Here is a 15767-nt window from a genome sequence, read left to right as displayed (position 1 = left end):
TGCAGGGAATCTTTACCACTGACCCTGCCAGAGAATGCGGGGTTGGAGAAAGTTCCCTGTCTTCCCCCAAAACCATTCCACAATGTTGTCCATTGATCCCCTTTATAGAAAGACTGAGAAAGTAAAACTTTTTAGATAAAACTTCAGGGGTCCAAGCCAAGTTCCGGCCTGGAACCCCCAAATGGGGCCCATTTCTACAAACGAGGCAAGTCGGTGTACCTTTTCCTGACCATTCTCCCTCCAAAAATTGACGTCTGTTACCTGTAAGCATTTTCTATGGCAATTTCCTTGTTAATTGTGTTCATACATGTGTTATATTAGTGATTGCCTGTGATGCCTGTAGGTGGTGCTGTAGTAAGGTTTTGCCCATTTAGAGCACATTTTTCAGTCACAAAAACCAGTAACTCGAATTACATATTAAAAAGCTTGGTTTAAGTCTCCCTGTCGGCCTTGGATAGGGTGCAGAGGAGATTTACCAGAATGGTACCAGGGATGAGGGACTTCAATTACGTGGAGAGACTAGAGAAGAGGTTTTTAATAGAGTAAATAAGGAGAAACTGTTTCCACTGGCAGGAGGGCTGGTAACCAGAGGACATAGATTTAAGATCATTGTCAAACGAACCAGAGGGGTAATGAGGAGAATTGTATTTACGCAGCATGTTGTTGTGATCTGGAATGCACTGCCTGCAAGGGTGGTGGAAGCAGATTCAATAGTAACTTTTAAAAGGTTGGAAAATAGACTTGAAAAGGAAAAAATTACAGGACTGTGGGGAAAGAGCAGGGGAGTGGGACTAATTGGATAGCTCTTTCAAATTGCCGGCACAGGCCCGTTGGGCAGAATGACCTCCTGTATAATTTTGGGTAGAATGACCTCCTGTATAATTTTGGGTGGCTCCACCAACTAGTTTACTTTCTCAAGTTCAAATTTGGTCATTTTGGTAAAGGTAAGCAAGAAAGTACTGAATTTTCTTGCATCTATTTTTTGGTCAGCTTCATTTAAGTATTTTCAACCAGAAATTCTAACAGTTCTTAAAGCTGCTATCAAATATAATTGCTCTTCTCCTCCCCCCACCCCCCCCCACCCACCTCTTTGGCAAGGAATGCTGTAGAAGGCACTTACCTTCTTGAGCCAGCCACTCCCATCTCACTTTTACTGCTGGGTCCGAGCCCTGAGAAACCCGGCCGGCAACTGTTAAATTTAAATCTGGCTTTAATGTCAGTTTGATACAAGTGCGGTAATGTAGTCAGCTAGAAAGGCAGTATGAATTAAAGTACAAATGGTCATAACCATACTCTTGAGCATGAGTAACGGCACTCATTAACATATTTAAATCAGGCTTCTGCAGTGCAATTCGGAGCCAGATTTAAATTTAACAGTTGCTAGCCGGGTTTCCCAGGGTTCGGGCCCGGCAGTAAAAGTGAGAAGGGAGTGGCCGACTCAAGAAGGTAAGTGCCTTTCACAGCATTACTTGTGGGCCAGGAAGAGCAGGGTTCTTGGGTGCGGCCACCTGCCACTGGCTTTCCCGCAACTGGCCAGCCTGTCAATCTAGCCGGCTGCTGGGCAGGAAATGGAAGATAAAAATTATAATAAGTTCCTGTTGTTGAAATCGGCAGGACCCCCATGTCCTCGGCCTTGCCGGGTTTCTACTGCACTGTCCCCGCCTCCCCATAAATATCAGAGCCCTTGTACCTTTCTGATATCCTGGAATGTTAATATACCTTTTACTGTGCTTCTTTAGAGAATGTAGTATCATAGTTTTAAACCTTGCCGATCACATTTTGCACTTTCTACAACCTTCTAACTGCATATTAGTTTTCATGAACTGTTGCATTTTTACACATTTAGGTCTTTAGCAGTCAAAAGCTATGCAGCAATCTGAGCAAGAAAGTGAGTGACATTGAAACACAGCTTCCAACCCTCTTGGAAGCCAAAATGTTAGCCATATCAGGTAAGTTGTCTGTAGTGTAATCAGAAAGTAACACAAATAGATATACTCATTTGAATTGTAATCTTAATATATTTTTAGCAACAGTTGGATGATGAATGTTTGGTGTCCCTTTCCTACATTCCTGTCCAGGATGATTTCATAATTTCACCTCTAACAGGAGACTGTCAACCTGTCCTGTATCCATTTATATACAAATTGGAGTTATAATGCCATTTTCACAAATTGTTGCCCATAAAGCTTAATGTTGTTGTGTTTGGTTTCTTCATAGTTAGTTAACTTGTCTCTTTTTCTTAAAAAAAAGTTTTCAATAAAATTGGATAATTCATTTTGCCCTGTCGATGTCACCCAGCAACAAAAGCTTTATCTATTTTATTAATTACAGTAGAAGTTTCATTGTGTTAAATACTGTCTTTGGTACTTATTCATCTTGTGGGATAAACTGCAAAAAATATTTAAAATTATACAAGATAAAATTGACAAAAAGAGAAGGGATAAAGAGAGCTCCTCTTTGTGTGGTTCCCCCAGCTGCAGGAGCCTTCACTAGCTTCGTACTAATCAAATAGAGTAACCCTTAAGCCCACCCCTTTGAGGGGTGCTGTTTGAGGAGACTTTGCATTCAAAAGTAGATGTTGACACAAATGGCATTGGAAACTCTTCCTGTCCCCGTGGCGTTAGAGGAGTCAGCCAGAAGATAGTTTAGGCATGATCCGACCCACACTGGCATTGCTAAACAGTGCTGGTCATTGGTTATTTTTGGCGCTGAACAACACATGGGGTACACACTGGTTGATACACCAATGGTGTGGATCAAGGTGAACTGCCTGAAACTCTTCAGCAATCCACCCACTTTAGTCCCAATCCATGCAATTAGGTGACGCCCTGGCACTAACTGCTTCTGCTGCGCCTCTTAGAATAAGAAGCTCTGCTCCTGGGCCTGGCTAACGTGGCCATCCACAGAGCAGGGGTGGTCGCCCTGGCTGCCTGCCTCTCCCCAGCGGCTTTGTCCATGCCCGGGTGGCCCTGGAGAAGCAGCACGCGGTGTTTGCTGGTCTTCCACGACACCACAGGGACTGGAGTGCATAGTCGACAGTGGAAACAATATTATTGTTTAATTTGATAAGTTTCCTTTCTCTTTTCTATGATTTGGGTGTTTATTAATTCTGCCTCTCTAAAAAGAGGGCATTTTTGTTAGATCTTTTTGTTTGATGACACTGGGCAACCCAGATCTTTTACATCCACCTGAGAGGACAGACAGGGCCTCAGTTTAACGTCTCATCAAAGCTTTTATAGATATGTGAAGAGAAAAAGATTGGTGAAGTCAAGCGTAGGTCCCTTGCAGTCAGAATCAGGGAAATTTATAATGGTGAACAAAGAAATGGCAGACCAATTAAATACATAGTTTGGTTCTGTCTTCACAAAGGAGGACACAAATAACCTCCCAGAGATATCGGAGAACATAGGGTCCAATGAAAGGGAGGAACTGAAAGAAATCAGTATTTGTAGGGAAATGGTGTTAGGGAAATTGACGGGATTGAAGGCTGATAAATCCCCAGGGCCTGATAATCTACATCCTAGGGTACTTAAGGAAGTGGCCCTAGAAATAGTAGATGCATTGCTGGTCATCTTCCAAAATTTGATAGACTCTCGAACAGTACCCGTGGATTGGAGGGTAGCTAATGTTACCCCACTATTCAAAAAAGGTGGTAGAGAGAAAACAGGGAATTACAGACCGGTAAGCCTGACATCGGTAGTGGGGAAAATGCTAGAGTCCATTGTAAAAGATGTAATAGCAGAGCACTTGGAAAACAGTGACCGGATCGGACAAAGTCAACATGGATTTAGAAAGGGTAAATCGTGCTTGACTAATCTACTGGAATTTTTTGAGGATGTAACTGGTAAAATAGATAAGGGAGAACCAGTGGATGTGGTGTATTTGGACTTTCAAAAGGCTTTCGATAAGGTCCCGCATAAGAGATTAGCGTGTAAAGTTAAGGCACATGGGATTGGGGGCAAGGTATTGACTTCGATAGAGAACTGGTTGGCAGACAGAAAGCAAAGAGTTGGAATAAACAGGTCTTTTTCCGAGTGGCAGGCAGTGACTAGTGGGGTACCACAGGGATTGGTCCTTGGACCCCAGCTATTCACAATATATATTAATGATCTAGACGAGGGAACTAGATGTAATATCTCCAAGTTTGCAGACGACACAAAGCTGGGTGAGCGTGTGTGCTGTGAGGAGGATGCCGAGAAACTCCAGTATGATTTGGACAGGTTGGGTGATTGGGCAGAAGCATGGCAGATGCAATATAATGTGGATAAATGCGAGGTTATCCACTTTGGTGTCAAAAACAGGAAGGCAGATTATTATCTGAATGGCAATAGATTGGGAGAAGGGGAAGTGCAACGAGACCTGGGTGTCCTTGTGCACCAGTCGCTGAAGATAAGCATGCAGGCGCAGCAGGCGGTTAAGAAGGCAAATGGTATGTTGGCCTTCGTAGCGAGAGGGTTTGAGTACAGGAACAAGGATGTCTTGCTGCAGTTGTACAAGGGCTTTGGTGAGACCACATCTTGAGTATTGTGTGCAGTTTTGGTCGCCTTATCTGAGGAAGGATGTTCTTGCCATGGAGGGAGTGCAGCGAAGATTCACCAGGCTGATATCTGGGATGGCAGGAATGACGGATAAGGAGAGATTGGGTCGATTGGGCTTATACTCGCTGGAGTTTAGAAGAATGAGAGGGGATCTCATTGAAACTTATAAAATTCTAAAAGGACTAGACAGACTAGATGCAGGAAGGATGTTCCCGATGGCCGGTGGGTCACAGTCTAAGAATAAGGGGTAAGCCATTTAGGACAGAAATGAGAAGGAATTTCTTCACCCAGAGAGTGGTGAACCTGTGGAATTCTCTACCACAGAAGGCTGTAGAGGCCAATTCATTAAATATATTCAAGAAGGAGTTAGATATATTTCTTAAGGCTAAAGAGATCAAGGGATATGGGAGAAGGCAGGGACAGGGTACTGAATTTGGATGATCAGCCATGATCTCATTGAATGGCGGAGCAGGCTCGAGGGGCTGAATGGCCTACTCCTGCTCCTATCTTCTATGTTTCTATGTTTCTATCCAAAAGATGGTGCCTCTGACAATGCAGCGCTCCCTCAGTAGTGTCAGCTTAGATTTTTGTTTTCAAGTCTCTCGAGTGGGACTTGAACCCACAACCTTCTGACTCGGAGGTGAGAGAGTGTACCAACTGAGCTACGGCTGACACCTCTGATGGTCAGATGATGACGGTCAGCCTGGGGTAGCTGCTTGGTCAGATCTGCCTAGTTTTTCAATGCATTTAATAACAGCTTCAGTGTCTCATCTCTGGAAGTCCCTAACCAATTGGACTTGTATAAAGACTAAAGGAGTTTTGCTTTTGAGTTTAATTATTTACACTGAATTCTGAGTGCTTCTTTCATTTCTGTAGGGCGTGAATTCTCCACTGCGAAGGACCTTGCTGAGGAGATCAAATCTTTGACTTCTGAGAGAACTAGACTTGAAGAACTTATCAGTGACCTGCAGGGTTTAAGTATTAGGAATGCTCAGCGACTTGAGGCAATCGGGGAAGATCTTAGCAGGCTAAAGACTCAACTGGAGCAGGAAGAAGGTCTCTTTGGTAAGTTCCAAGTGATGGATATATTAATATGGCTGTTTAATTGTTCAAACTGTTGCAATTGTAACATCTAGTGAAGTGGACATAAAATGTTGTTACAAATTTCTCCTAAACGTGGGCCAAATATAAATCAAACAGCTGATTTTATTTTACAAACAATAACTTATTTTTGTAACATTTGTCACAGCAAAAAAACAAGGTAGGCCACAGGTTAGTGGGCTAAATACACTCTTTGGAGCAGAAGATTTTTTGAAATTGGCCAGCCCTGAATTAAAGGAGAGAATTTTCTTTCTTTAAATCCACCAAATGTCATGGACTGTCTTTTGCCATATGTTTCTTGACCTTTGACCCTCTCTCTTTGAGATTGGCCATATGAGGCACCATCAAACTGACTACTGCCCTCCTAGGTGAAGGTTCACTGGCAGCTGTTTCGTGCTGCTTTCAATTGAATGGGCCATCCTAACGTAGTAGGTGTGAGTGTTTGCTGAGACATTAAACTAACCTTCATTGTCTCTTACCGCTCAGGTTTGGGCCTCATTTACACTTTTTGGGCGAGCTGCAAGTTCCAAACAGGCGCCTCGCTGCAGCTTGCCAGTATTCTGTGATGGAAAATCATGCTACAGCCGGCCGGCAGGTAAAGCTTGTCGGGGGGTTGCATGAGAACGGGTCGGCAGGCACCGGATGATTTTTCTGAGGCCCGGAGGAGTTCCCCATGTCCAACAAAAGTATATTTTAAAAAAACTTTCTTTTGGGAGAGGCCTTCAGTGGTCCCTTTACAAATCACCTGTGAGGTCTGTCAGTGCCTGGAGAAATGGGACTGGCATGCTCCACCTTTGCAATCGGAGTCCTACACAGACGTAGAATACTGATTTTCCTAACTAAGCAGCCTGCTGTCTGTTTTTGGGCGGGAATGCTGGGAACCCATTTAAAGGCCTGCCTAAAAGTTGATCCAGGTGGGCAAATGGATGCACGGCATTCCCAGCAGACTTTCAACTGCCAGTCACCCATTTTGCTGTTGAGAAACAGGTGGCCAGCAGGTGAAAGTCTCTGTCAGTGAGAGAAGAGGACAGAGAGAAGCAAAAAGAAAAATTGTGGGGAGAAGAAAAAGTGACAGGAGCAGAAGAGAGACAGGGAGAAACAGTAATGTTAAAATATTAAAAAGTGATGAGAGTAACTGTATTCTCCAATTTAGGATATGCATGGCCACAGAAGATCCATTGTGTATGGTAAGGTCACTCATTTAGAGTTTTCATAGAGTGGTTATGGAATTCAATCGCCAAAGCACCAGTAAAAATTCCAGAATAACTATTTAATAAAAATGGATTTGACTATTCAGTTACCACAAATCAGTGGCCCTGGTGTTATTTTCTGTGGCATAAACACCCCTTTTGTTATAAAGCAGTGAATCCTCTGACTCACAGTGAGCAATACCACGGGAGATCTACTGGTGTAAAAGCAAATTTCTTGGATGGATTTACTACAAAAATGGATTTAATTCCCCTATGCAATTTTTAGCACACTAGTTTAAATGTTAACATAAATTTCTGTCTGCACTATTATAATGCAGGTGCTAACTCATTTAAGTTAAATGAATTAACTGCATTAAAATGGTGCATATAGGATTTTACTGAAGCATGTTAGCCGTTGGCTAAAAATAGCGCAGAGTGGGAATTAAACCTCAAATTATATTAAGAGACGTAACATTATGACAGATCTTTAAAAAATGATATAGGTTGGCGGGTTGATAATAAGACTCTTAACAGATGGTCTAATAAAAATAAAGCAAAACAGTAGAAAGAACGACCAGCCCAGGGAATTGGACATATTATAGCAATGTCGGTATTGTAAGAATTATAGCATAGAAATTGCAGCAGCAAAAAGGCGCTGCCAGAAGGGCAGTGAGGCAGAACAAATCTTTGGTATAGGGTTATTTACATATTCGGAACAGGCACCTATGCTAGTTATGGCACTGCAAGCCACTCACCCAGCGGAACTGGAAGAATGTTTTGGAGACACCATGATGCTTTGTGGCAGGAGGAGGCTCGGCACAGGCTGAAACTGTCAAGGATTGGAAGACATCCAAATTCTCCCTTGATAGTAGTAGGCCCGCAGTTCAAATGGCAATCCCTCTAGGATTGCTTGCCATTTGAAGCTGTCATTGTCGAACCCACATATGGCCCAGAATGGCAAGTGCTTTTACAGATGTATATGTGGTGGGATTTCTAGGGAAGCCCGGGAACTCCCCCGATGCCCCCAAAAAAGAATTCTGAACGGGTGGCAGCAGAAGAAGCAACTGCACTCTCAGTCAAATGTTAGCGTGGTGCTGAGGAAGTGATGGAAACCTAACGAGAGAGGTTCTGCCCCAATTTCCAGCCCCATCTGCTCCTAGGATAACTGACTTCAGCCGCAGAATAAGCAGAAGTTCTAGTCTAATGTGTTTTCTTTATAAAGTAATGTGAATAAATCCCTATCTATGTAAAAAAAACAATATTTTGGCCTTGTGTTCTTAAAGATTGTGAAAGCAAAAATATTCCAGTACATTTGTAGATTTAAAATAAGTATTTGGATGTAATGTTCGAAAATCCTTCTGAGGTATACCAGTACCATAATATATTTGTGTTACCAATTTGTTTTCGGAATGGTATGGCCATAGACTTCAGCAAAGTTATACTTGGGTGCATCAACATTCTTACTCTCCACCACCCTTAATCTTGGGGGTAATTACCATATCATAAAATTAATTAAAGTCCAATTATGAAATTAATTAAAGTCCAATTGTAAAATTCACAAGATTAGTGTTTGACTTGGTATTGATCACAAGAGGGTGCTATTGCAGCATTATACAGTCTTACCTCTCCAGTGCTTTGAGGTGCCTGCTGTACATGGTCCATGTCTCTGAGGCATACAGCAGGGCAGGTATCACTGCTGCTCTGTAGACCATGAGCTTAGTGCCGGGTTTGAAGTCCTGGTCTTCAAACACACTCTTCCTCAGGCGACCGAAGGCTGCACTGGCAAACTGAAGGCGGTGTTGGATTTAATCATTGACATCTGCCCTTATTAACAGTAGGCTCCCGAGGTATGGAAAGTGGTCCACGTTGTCCAAGGCCTTGTCATGGATTTTGATAATCAGGGGGGCAGTACTGTGTGGCGGGGGCAGGTGGGTAGAGGACCTTACGGATGTTTGGTGTAAAGCCCATGCTCTCGTACGCTTCGGTGAAGGTGTTGACAATGTTTGGAGTTCGACCTCCGAGTGAGCGCAGACGTAAGCGTCGTCTGCATACTGTAATTCGACGACAGAGGATGGGACGACCTTGGATCTGGTCTGGAGGCGACGGAAGTTGAACGGTTTCCCGTTTGTTCTGTAAATTAGCTCCACTCCAGTGGGGAGCTTATTGAGGGTGAGATGGAGCATTGCAGCAAGGAAGATCGAGAAGAGCGTTGGTGCGATGACACAGCCTTGCTTGACCTCAGTCCGTACGTGAATTGGGTCTGTGGAGAGGTACCACCAACGCTGCCTCCGCAAGATCCTGCAAATCCATTGGCAGGATAGGCGCACCAACGTCAGTGTTCTTGCTCAGGCCAACATCCCCAGCATCGAAGCTTTGACCCCGCCCCTTCAACCACCGTCTGCCCCACCTGTGACAGAGACTGTAGGTCCTGCATTGGACTCATCAGTCACCTGAGAACTCATTTTTAACGTGGAAGCAAGTCATCCTCAGTTCCGAGGGACTGCCTAAGAAGAAGAGATACAGTCTTAACAGCAGAGTTTCTTTTGCAGCTTTGATATTTCCAATTCTCTGGGCTGGTTGTTCTTTCTACTGTTTTGCTTTATTTATATTAGACCATCTGTTAAGAGTCTTATTATCAACTTCCATTTGAAGCACAGTATTGAACTTTATCAGTAGTATTACACATTTGGTCAATCAAAAAAAGGAATCACTTATTTCAGAAAAACACTTTTGGAAAAATCCCATTTGGGAAGAGTTTCCTGGTTCTGTGGCCAGGTGTAGCGGATAGCCTGGGTGCAGCAAATATTAGAAAATCAGCATGTTCCTTTATAGGTGGCAGTCCTACCCACCTGAATTTACGATATTCGCTGTATGCAGGCGATCCAGATAATTCCAGGTTAATTCACAGAATCACAGAAACCCCACAGTGCAGATAGAGGCCATTTCAGCCCATCGAGCCTGCACCGACACATATCCCACCCGATCCCCGTAACCCCTACACATATCCCACCCTATCCCCGTAACCCCACGTATTTAATCCCCCTAACACTAAGGGGCAATTTATCATAGCCAATCAACCTAACCCGCACATCTTTGGACTGTGGGAGGCAACCGGAGCACCCGAAGGAAACTGACGCAAACATGGGGAGAATGTGCAAACTCCACACAGACAGTCGCCCGAGGCCGGATTCGAACCCGGGTCCCTGGCGCTGTGAGGCAACAGTGCTAACCACTATGCCACCGTGCTGGGGAATTGTTGGGGAAGGTGGGGGTTGGTGCTCATGTGATGTCTGATTGACCAGGGCTGCTATCTTTTTGGTGTTTCTAAGGCTGGACATCCTATCGCAAAAATCTTTTTTTGTTGTTGATAATTTGCAAATTTAAAAGTGAATTTGCAATATTACATGTGAATTTGCAATATTGGCCTCAGTGCTCTCAAAATTGATATATTTAGCTCGAACGATACTGACATCGTGGTAGGGCTGTGTTGGTTTCTGCCATTTAGCTGCAGACCATGGCAGTCACTGGAAGCTCCTCCCCATAACAATGACATGCTCCACTGGCAACTTCCACCTTTTCCAAAGTTTTGATAGACTGTTCTCTGGGCACGTTGTTCAGTGACATTTCCCTCTTGCTCTCTGGGCACCTTGTTCAGTGGCCTGCCCCCTCTTGCTCTCTGGGTACCTTGTTCAGTAGTTTGCTCCCCCCGCCCCCACCTCACCTCTCTGGGCTTCTGGCTCAGCAGTTTGTACTGCTAGATGGTTTAAAAAATGGGGTAGGGGAAGAAAGAAAGCATTGCAAGGACAAACCTGGGAGAGTGAGGTAAGTATGGACAAAATGGAAAGAAAAGGAGGGAGAAAAATGACAGAGAAATGATAGGGGAAATAGAAAAATAAGTGGAGAGGCAAAAAGGAATGGGGACAGAAAAAAGGTGTGAAGAGAGAGAGAGAAACAGAAGTAAAGTTTAATAAAGATGGGGACAGAATGAGGTGGTCTTTTTTGGTAAAGCCCGTCCCAGAAAGTTAGAAATGGTAGTGCTTGGCCCAAAAAGACTGAGAATTACAGAATTAAAGTTTTTGGCCATATTCATTGCCAAGGATGAACACATTCACATGAGCTGTGTGCAAAGGTGGACTTAAAAATATTATTGCTTCAGGATTGTGCTCCAACCATATGCTGAGTCAAAATCCTAGAACTCCCTACCTAACAGCACTATTCAATTCAATTCAATTTTATTTGCCATATGTAACTACAGGAAACTTTGTGTTATCCGGAGGCTAAATGTCCGGCAAGCTCAAGCCTCCGGCAAAAATCAGGAGCCGTTTCATTAGGTTTTTTTTCTTTTCGTTGCTTTTTTCTCTCAACAGTCAAGCTCTGCAAGGTCTGTAGCTAAGCAACAGCTTCAGCTAGAGACGCTACAGAGACGCTTGCCGACTGTTTAGAAGCTGTTGCTAAGCAACAGGGTTTGTTGATTCACACGGAGCTGAAAATCTCCATATGTTTCAACATCAGCGCTGGTGTGTCCGGCAGTTTTGAGGGAACGGCAACAGCTCGGTCCCGTCAGTGCCGGATAGCACAAAGTTTCCTGTAGTACTAGTACAAGTACAATGGAATGCTTACTCCCCGTAGGGACACGTCAGCTATTCTTACAGCGCCGTGTTCAGAAAGTCAATTCAGTGGCATCCAGTGGCAGTGGGAGCACAATATCCCTCAGCCGCTCCATCCTCCTCGTCACCGCGGCCTCCTCCTCACTGTTGCCAGCTCCACGTGTGGTGGCCTGCTTCTCCCGCTCACGATCCGACCTCTGGCCACCATGCCCGGCTCCCCTCCTCCCAGTCGGACTGCGAGCTTCCCGCCAAGGAGCTGCCGGCCGACGTGCTGTAGCAGGTCGTCATGGCTGCTGCTGCTGCTCGTTGCGATGCGCTGCCTCCGCCCGACTCGCCGAACACATCATCGGGATGTAAATGCTCTGGTCGCCGTGGCCTCCTCCTCACCGTCGCCGGCTCCACGGTCCGACGGCCCGGGGCCTGCTTCTCCCGCTCACGGTCCGGCCCCTGGCCGCCATGCTCGGCTCCCCTCTTAGTCAGAATGCCTTCCCGCCGAGGAGCTGCCGGCCGACGTGCTCTAGTGGGTCGTCGGGGCTGCTGCTGCTGCTCATTGCGCTGCGCTGCCTCCGCCCGACTCGCCGAACACTTCGCTCTGGTTGCGGGAGCGAGCGGCGAGAGCGGGCTGCCCGAAGCAGGGAGAGCGCGCTTAGCATCGGACCGTCTCGGCCGCCATCTTGACTATGGGAGTACCTTCACCACCTGGACAGCAGCAGTTCAAGAAGAAGACTCGCCTGCACCTTCTCGAGGGCAACTAGGGATGGGCAATAAATGCCAGCCTTGCTAGTGACACCCACGTTCTGTGAATGAATAAACAAAATACCAATTTGGGTGTGCTCATTTTGGCACAAAAACACAATGTTTATTGCTTGGTTGGCTCTATGCTGTCCATCCCTTTAGTGGGAAGCAGTGTCACAAAATAGCCCCAACAAGGACAGTTTCAATTTTGTCCCAAATTGGAATATTTATTTTTATGATTAGATAGGCCTTTGGGCCTAATCCTGAATATTCATTTACATACTCCAATGCATCAATCTATACAGCAAGGTAAGAGCATTTATGTCCAGATTCTTGACTGAGCGATACCAGTAATTGTAGGGATATCACCCTCTATAATTAGAATTATCCGGCAATTCATTTGAATACTGTTCCCTTTTCAGGTTATGTAAATTGTTCTCAGTCTTCAACCCCACATGCACAGGATAATCTTATCTGTACTGGGCCAGGGAGCAGACACCTAGAGATGTTACCCCATCAGATTTTAATGCTTGCCTAGGACTCGCTTCCATATCTTGTATATCTAGTTCAATTTCTCACATTGTAAACAGTAGACTCAGTTTATTACGTCTTAATCTTTGGTTCAAGATTTTCATAGAATATTATGATGCTCCATTTTTGCAATGGATACTTACAATACCTGTTTATGCTGCTTTTTGATGTTGCCAAACATTCAAAGGTATCAAGCTGATTCCAAGCTTACCAAGTAGCAGGATGCATCATAACAATTTGATGGAAGGCAGTCCTTACAACACAAATGTTCAACAGTCATTTGTGAGGCTCAAAGAGATTTTTTAATGCTGTGACCTTAAGGAAATATCTTCTAACACTCGGTCAGGGGTGGAATTGTCTGAAACCATAAAAGTTTTGCAGCCTGGAAGGATACCTTTTGGCCGTGCCAACTATTTGCTAGAGCAATACCAAACTTATACCACTGCCCTATTGTCTCCCCATAGCCATTTCGTTGCTCCAAATATTCATCTTTTCTCTTGAAAGAGTGGACTTTGCCTCAACTACTCCCTGTGGCAAAGCATTCCATGCTCCAAAGAAATTTCTCCTAACTTTTCTCCTCACTCTCTTAGTGACCATTTTACATTGATAAGCTCTCATCACTGACTCCCCAACCAGAGGAAATGTTCTTCACCTGTTCATCCAATCAAAACTTCATAATTTTACAAAACTCTTAACTCCTTTACCTTTCTCTGCACCAACAACAATAACTTGCATTTAGATAGTGCCTTTAACGTAGTAAAACGTCCCAAGGCGCTTCACAGGAGTGTTAGCAAACAAAATTTGACACGAGCCACATAAGGTGAAATTAGGGCAGATGGCGAGGTAGGTTTTAACATAGAAGATAGGAGCAGGAGTAGGCCATTCGGCCCCTCGAGCCTGTTCCGCCATTTAATGAGATCATGGCTGATCATCCAAATTCAGTACCCTGTCCCTGCTTTCTCCCCATATCCCTTGATTCCTTTAGCCTTAAGAAATATATCTAATTCCTTCTTGAATATATTTTATGAATTGGCCTCAACTGCCTTCTGTGGTAGAGAATTCCACAGGTTCACCACTCTCTGGGTGAAGAAATTCCTCCTCATCTCAGTCCTAAAATGGCTTACCCCTTATCCTTAGACTGTGACCCCTGGTTCTGGACTCCCCCGCCATCGGGAACATCCTTCCTGCATCTAGTCTGTCTAGTCCTGTTAGAATTTTATAAGTTTCAATGAGATCCCCTCTCATTCTTCTAAACTCCAGCGAATACAAGCCCAATTGACCCAATCTCTCTTCATACGTCATTCCTGCCATCCCAGGTATCAGTCTGGTGAATCTTCGCTGAACACCCTTCCTCAGATAAGGTGACTAAAACTGCACAGAATACTCGAGGTGTGGTCTCACCAAGGCCCTGTACAACTGCAGCAAGACATCCTTGCTCCTGTACGCGAATCCTCTCGCTATGAAGGCCAACATACCATTTGCCGCCTTAACCGCCTGCTGCACCTGCATGCTTACCTTCAGTGACTGGTGCACAAGGACACTCGGGTCTCGTTGCACTTCCTCTTTTCCCAATCTATTCCCGTTCAGATAATAATCTGCCTTGCTGTTTTTGCCACCAAAGTGGATAACCTTGCATTTATCCACATTATACTGCATCTGCCCAATCACCCAACCTGTCCAAATCATACTGGAGTTTCTCTGTATCCTCTTCACAGCACACACGCCCACCCAGCTTTGTGTCGTCTGCAAACTTGGAGATATTACATCTAGTTCCCTCGTCTAGATCATTAATATATATTGTGAATAACTGGGGTCCTAGCACTGATCCCTGCGGTACCCCACTAGTCACTGCCTGCCACTCGGAAAAAGACCCGTTTATTCCAAGTCTTTGCTTCCTGTCTGCCAACCAGTTCTCTATCCAAGACAGTACCTTACCCCCAATTCCATGTGCTTTAACTTTGCACGCTAATCTCTTACGCGGGCCTTCTGAAAGTCCAAATAAACTATATCCACTGGTTCTCCCTTATCTATTCTACCAGTTACATCCTCAAAAAATTCCAGTAGATTAGTCAAGCATGATTTATAATGGACTTTAGCATTTTCCCCACGATGTCAGGCTTACCAGTCTATAATTCCCTGTTCTCTCTCTACCACCTTTTTAAAATAGTGGGGTTACATTAGCTACTGTCCAATCCATGGGAACTGTTCCAGAGTCTCTAGAATTTTGAAAGATGACCAGCAATGCATCTACTATTTCTAGGGCCACTTCCTTAAGTACCCTAGAATGTAGATTATCAGGCACTGGGGATTTATCGGCCTTCAATCCCGTCAATTTCCCTAACACCATTTCCCTACAAATACTGATTTCATTCAGTTCCTCCATCTCATTAGACCCTATGTTTCCCGACATCTCTGGGAGGTTATTTGTGTCCTCCTTTGTGAAGACAGAACCAAAGTATGTATTTAATTGGTCAGCCATTTCTTTGTTCCCCATTATAAATTCCCCTGATTCTGACTGCAAGGGACCTACACTTGACATCACCAATCTTTTTCTCTTCACATATCTATAGAAGCTTTTACAACCAGTTTCTTTGTTCCCTGCTAGCTTACTCTCATACTCTATTTTCCCCCTCTTAATTAATCCCTTTGTCCTCCTTTGCTGAATCCTAAACTGCTCTCAATCCTCTGGTTTGCTGCTTTTTCTGGCCAATTTATATGTCCTCTCCTTGGATCTTATGCTATCCCTAATTTCCCTTGTTAACAACGGTTGAGTCACCTTTTTTGTTTTATTTTTATGCCAAACAGGGATGAACAAATTCTGTAGTTCATCCAGACGATCTTTAAATGTTTGCCATTGCCTATCCACCGTCAACCCTTTAAGTAACGTTCCCCAATCCATCCTAGCCAACTCGCGCCTCATACCATCGTAGTTTCCTTTATTTAAATTCAGGACCCTAGTCTCTGAGTGAACTACTTCACTCTCCATCTTAATGAAGAATTCGATCATATTATGATCGCTCCGCCCCAAGGGGCCTCGCCCAACAAGATTGCTAATTAATCCTTTC

General features: G+C 44.4%; 1 protein-coding gene across 2 annotated transcripts in view; it reads left to right on the top strand.

The window, feature by feature from the left end:
* disc1 (DISC1 scaffold protein) overlaps positions 1 to 15767 on the top strand; it is a 108785-nt gene that overhangs the window by 48714 nt on the left and 44304 nt on the right. For both annotated transcript variants that reach the window (XM_085996665.1, XM_085996666.1), the window contains exons 7-8: positions 1847 to 1949; positions 5415 to 5603. In XM_085996665.1, the coding sequence (XP_085852791.1) occupies positions 1847 to 1949; positions 5415 to 5603 (292 nt within the window). The remainder of the gene's footprint in view (positions 1 to 1846; positions 1950 to 5414; positions 5604 to 15767) is intronic.

This window comes from Somniosus microcephalus, chromosome 9 (assembly GCF_052327205.1).
Source record: "Somniosus microcephalus isolate GS21.2 chromosome 9, FLI_Smic_1.0, whole genome shotgun sequence".
NCBI classification, from domain to species: Eukaryota; Metazoa; Chordata; class Chondrichthyes; order Squaliformes; family Somniosidae; genus Somniosus; species Somniosus microcephalus.
This window is presented reverse-complemented; position numbering and strand designations above follow the sequence as displayed.